This window comes from Impatiens glandulifera, chromosome 6, assembly GCF_907164915.1.
Source record: "Impatiens glandulifera chromosome 6, dImpGla2.1, whole genome shotgun sequence".
NCBI lineage: Eukaryota > Viridiplantae > Streptophyta > Magnoliopsida > Ericales > Balsaminaceae > Impatiens > Impatiens glandulifera.
This window is the reverse complement of record NC_061867.1, coordinates 43,275,358-43,280,553: the sequence shown is the minus strand read 5'-3', so window position 1 is coordinate 43,280,553 and position 5,196 is coordinate 43,275,358. Positions and strand designations below refer to the sequence as shown.

General features: G+C 35.4%; 1 protein-coding gene across 1 annotated transcript; it reads right to left on the bottom strand.

Moving 5' to 3' along the window:
• Positions 1–827: 827 nt before the first annotated feature.
• LOC124944022 (pentatricopeptide repeat-containing protein At2g17140-like) lies at positions 828–4,465 on the bottom strand. Its single transcript, XM_047484481.1, has 2 exons — positions 2,004–4,465; positions 828–1,224 (listed from the first exon to the last, which is right to left on the bottom strand). The coding sequence occupies exons 1-2, from the start codon at positions 4,463–4,465 to the stop codon at positions 1,137–1,139; spliced, it is 2,550 nt and encodes an 849-aa protein (XP_047340437.1). The 3' UTR covers positions 828–1,136.
• Positions 4,466–5,196: the final 731 nt, after the last annotated feature.

Genomic DNA, 5,196 nt, shown 5'->3' with positions numbered 1-5,196 from the left:
ACTATGAGAAATGTTGGGAAAAATAAAATTAAAGGAGCACCTCTAACAATATTGGCACAAGTTGAAAGTCGGACGTTGTGGTGATTTATTTGGAAAAAAAGGAACCGAAGAGTCTTTCAAGGGAAAAAGCATGGCATCGCTAAGATAAAGGCTTCATTCTCCTTACACTAATCGATCGCATATATCAATAAGAAATGAATATACAACAAATAGGACTTCCTTGATTGTATTGAAATCTAATTTTTCTTTGATTTTGTTTCTTTTCTCTTTCAGCTTGTTTTTGTTTTGTACTAATTGAATGCATCTCGCGTTCACAAAAAATATCTTTAGTGAAAAGTTTAACCTTTCTCGCAAAAAAAATGATCCAGTGTAGAGACCGAATATAAGAAGTATGGATGTTACTCTATGTGAACTCAATGGGTACAGGTAGACTTAAAGATTAGCATCATTCTTCCAATTCCATTATGGTGTGACCAACAAGACAACTATTCATATCAATGAGAACCTAGTCTTTCGGGAACCCACATTTTGACAACCAACATCACATCGCGTTACTTCCAACTATCAAATTGAGGTCATCTCATGAAAGCAAACGAAATCAGATTGGTGAACAAATATGGGATTAAATCTAAATCAAACATTCAGGTGCAAAGGAGTTCCACCTTGTAGTTGGTTAATGGTTAATTAACTAGAGTTAATTTTATAGTTAGTAGTTATATTGTTACATAGTAGTTTTCAGTTTAAAATAGCAGTTAGATAGTTGGTTATTGGATAGTCTAGAGTGTTATCTCAATGAATATAAATATGACTCAATGACCATAATGTAATTCAATTCGAACTATCAATAAAATATCCTTTAAATAACCTCAATTCTCTACATTCCTACGAGAAGATAACATTTTGATCCATAAGACATTTACATACTCCTTAGAACTCGTGCAAAATAGGAAGGGGGTTAAAGAAAATTAGAAAAAAGAAACAGAAACCTGAAACATGATTTTGCCAGAACAGACAATTAAATTATACTATGTCGCAGTTTCAGCTTTCAGCTACACCAAGAATTTTGGCTGTCAAGGCTGTGATTTTAGTAATGAATTTCAACTGGGACTACCTATGCAATAAGAGAAATTATTTTCTTAGGGTTGCATGCTTGAGACACTTCCTTGGCCCCATCCTTTCTTTACTCCCTTAACAGTTTTCAGACCCATTTGACTTCCATCATCTCTGTGAATGATCAGATAATAAACATTGAGATTAGACAAGGTTCGAGAACAGGACAAATGACAGAAGGCATAAAGAATTTTGTAATTAAGTAATGGTGAGATTATTGAACGAGAAGAAAAAAATGAAGAGGAAGTCATAAAAGATGAGTAATTAAAGAATGATGAGATTACCAAGGTTCTATGAAAATTAATAAATAAACAGTGATTGCTGCATTTTATGGCAACTTCTCAAGGAAACTGTCACTGTGAAATATATGTTCAAACAGATTCACGACCCAAACCACTCGGTTTTTAAGCAATTGATGACCATTTCCAAAGTGATATTTTTGTTGTAGGTTGCAGTACTAAAAGGATTATTATCAGAATGAGTTTCGTTAAGGTAAGAAAGATGTTTCACTAACTAATCCACCAACAAGATCAATTTCCTGGTACTTATAGGACCTATTTGTTATCACATTTTATGATATATATCATGATCTGAAAAAATCTAGCTTTGTTAAGTTCACAAAAATCCCAATGATTATGATCCAAAAAGTATTTTTATCTCAGATGAAGCCAAAAATCACACTATAAACTCGATTATGATCCAAAACAATCACTTTCAATTTTAACTTTAACAAATTTTCAATGGGATTGTGATTGCGCCACAGATTGTGAAATACCAGTTTCCAAATAGGCTTAGCCTACCTGCTACTATAGCAAAAAAAAAATTTAACAGCCAATTATAAACCTGGGGAATGAGAATAAGTAGTAAGTGCATAAATCTTAAATTGTTTTTACCTATGCAAAATTGCTTGCCAATTATTATACTTATTGAGTTCACCTTCATCTGAACCCCGTCTATGTTGATTCCCCTCATCTTTTGAAGCCATTTCCAGCATCTTCTTTGAAAGTAAATCAGCCTGGTGTTTACTCCCCATTTTAAGCCAGCCATCAATAATTGGCATGAATGAAGCAGGATCAATTTGATTGCCTGCACATATCATTTTCTCCAAAACATCCGCAGCTTTTTCCAACTCATTATCTTCACAAAGTTTAACAATAAGATCCTTATAGTGGAAGCCTAATATCTGATTACATCTCCCAATTGCAGCTTCCAGTATTAACATAGCTTCCAATGCCTCCCCTACAGAAACTAACTCATTGAACATCATTCTGTAAACTGCTGCTTTGTTGCTACACATTGGCAGAGCAATATCAAGCAACTCCCTCGCAACTCCAATCTCACCCGTCCTACAAGAAGCTCTAATCAAATAACCAAACGAAGAAATATTGGGGAATAAACCTCTTTGCAGCATTTCATCTAAGAGAGATGTTGCTTCTTCAATTCTCCCGTCTTCACAAAGACATTTAATCATTGTGTTGTATGTGAAAATATTTGGAGATATATCTCCTTCTTTCATTTCATCGATCAAACCGTACATTTCAAATTTTTGACCTTTCCTTCCCAAGCCAAATATCAAAGAGTTATACGTTTGTATGCTTTTGTCAAGACCTTTTCTCTCCATGTCCTTCAGCACACGAAATGCCGACGACACCTTGCCATCTCTACAGTAACTGCCAATGAAACTGTTGTAAACAAGAGAATCAGGGACTAATTTCTCCTTCATCATCTCAACAAACATTTTTTTAGCTTCATCAAGCTTGCCAATCTTGCATAAGCCGCCAATAATAGTGGAATAAGAGATCAAGTCAGGCAAGCACTTCTTTCCACTAGAGGAACCAATGAGGTCACAAAAGGAAGCGTTTCCATTTGTTCGCATCTCATTGACAACTTCTATTGCTTTTTCCACCTGTCCACTTCTGCATAGACCATGAATCATAATATTACATGTCACAATGTCAAAGTCATATCCTTTCTTTACCATCTTCTGAAGCAAGGAATATACTTCTAATGATTTCCCTTCTTTCCATAAACTATGCAACAATATGTTAAAAGTGTAATTATTTGGGAAGCAGTTATTTGTCACCATTTCATATAAAACAGTTTTGGCTTCAACTACTTTCCCTTTTCTACAGTACCCCTGTAGTATAGTGCTATAAGTGACTACATCAGGAGGTACCCCACTATTTAACATAAACTCCTTCAAATTTTGTGCATCAGTAAGCATTCCATTTCTGCATAATCCATGTATTATTGTGTTAAACGAGAAAGAATTTGGCTTTATACCTTTATCCGTCATCTCTTTAAGAACCAATTGAGCTTCTAACAGTTTCTCATTTTTCACTAACACTGACAACCATATGTTATAGCTCTCTATGGAAGTGAAGACATCGTCTTTTTTCATTGATTCGACGAGGTTCTTCGCTTCTTCAAACAATCCATGCTTACAAAATCCCTTCAACATTAAATTGAGTGTTATGATATTAGGCTGAGGCAACCCCAAATCCTCACCTAATTGCATATCCCTGAAAATTCTGGAAGCTTCCACAATGCTTCCTACATTACAAAGAGACGAAATTCTGGAATTGAATGTAACAACATTTGGAGAAAGACCATCCTCTACCATCCTCTTCAATAATTTCTCAGCTTCGTCATTCTTACCTTGTTTGCAAAAACTCCCTATTAAAGTATTATATATTAATAAATTAGGAGAAACTCCGTGACCTTTCATTTCATCCAAAAGTTCCAATCCTTTGGCGGGAAGTCCAACCCGAGAATACCCTCGAACCATAACTACAAAAGTAAACTCGGTAGGCACGCATTTCTTTTCACACATTTTATCAAACAGGTTCCGAGCATCTTCCATGCAACCCAATTCACATAGTGCACGAATAAGCAGGTTGAATGTACTAGTATGTGTCAAGAGCCCAGAAGCTAGCATGTCATTATACAAGTAAAAAACAGAGTCGATATAGTTCCCATGGAGACAGGACGATATAAGCAAATTATACAGAAAAAGTGATGGAGGTTTGCAAGGGAACTGGGTCCGATAAGACTGAAAAAGAGAGATGGCCGTGGTGGAATGACCTGACTCTGTTAAGATCGGCACCATTTTGTCAAGGCAGCAAGAAGAAACTTCAAGTGGCTGCAAGAGGAGTAGTTTATGGAGGCTATCAATCTCCGGAAACATTTTGGCACGAACAAGAATTCGTGTAAGTAGAGGAACCGACGGAAGAAAATCAGTGAAGAAATTGGATGAAATAGATGCAGAAACAATACGATGAAAGAGAAGCCATGCTAATCTGGGTTGGTTGCTGTTCTTTAACAAAGCTCTGGACAATGTTTTATTGTAATCCATTTGTACGTCAATCATCTGCGTTTTTCTGAAGTTATAGTATGGTGGCGTGACATAGTAGGCAGAATTCTATATGCCTAAGATGCTGTAACAAGTGAAAATAAGATATATTAGGTATGAAAAACAAACTACATTTGCCAAAATCTTGCCATACAAACAAAATTTTGTAGCACAATAAAAAAAGTTGTTCACACACTTCACCTACTAAATAGCAAAAATTACTTTCATTTTTTACTTTGACAATTTTCAAATGTAAATGTGACGGTATTTGTAAAAAAATATCATTTTTCAGAAAAGCTCATTATCACATGAAAAAAATATTAGTCATCACTCCTCATAACTCATGAGGTAGGTATGACAACAAGTATCATACTCGACCGGTAGTGAGTAATCTGACTTCGTCCCCGATTAGCTTGCAACTACCTGAACCCGATCCCAACGGGTAACCCATATTTACTCCGCATACCAAGTAACTGGATATGCGATCCCTAGCAGGTACTCGGAAAACTCAATGCCTTGTTTTAGTATGCTAATAAGTCTTATAGTCAGCACTATGTATTTATATATATATATAAGCAATAAAAGTTGAAGACAATATAATAATTTTGTCTTTAAAACATGACAAAGATGAAATTAGCAAATTTAAACTACTTGAAGACAAGATGTGCCAAGTGCAACGCTAGAACCCATCTACTATTCAAATTCCCTTATACTATGGAAGTCTGGATCAAGCT

What these genes read in the sequence shown, in the direction of transcription:
- LOC124944022 (XM_047484481.1), bottom strand. Translation starts at nt 4,465, where the DNA reads ATGGATTACAATAAAACATTGTCCAGAGCTTTGTTAAAGAACAGCAAC. An exon ending in TGGCAAGCAATTTTGCATAG is followed by an intron (nt 1,225 to 2,003) that starts GTAAAAACAATT and finishes GATCATTCACAG; the next exon opens with AGATGATGGAAGTCAAATGG.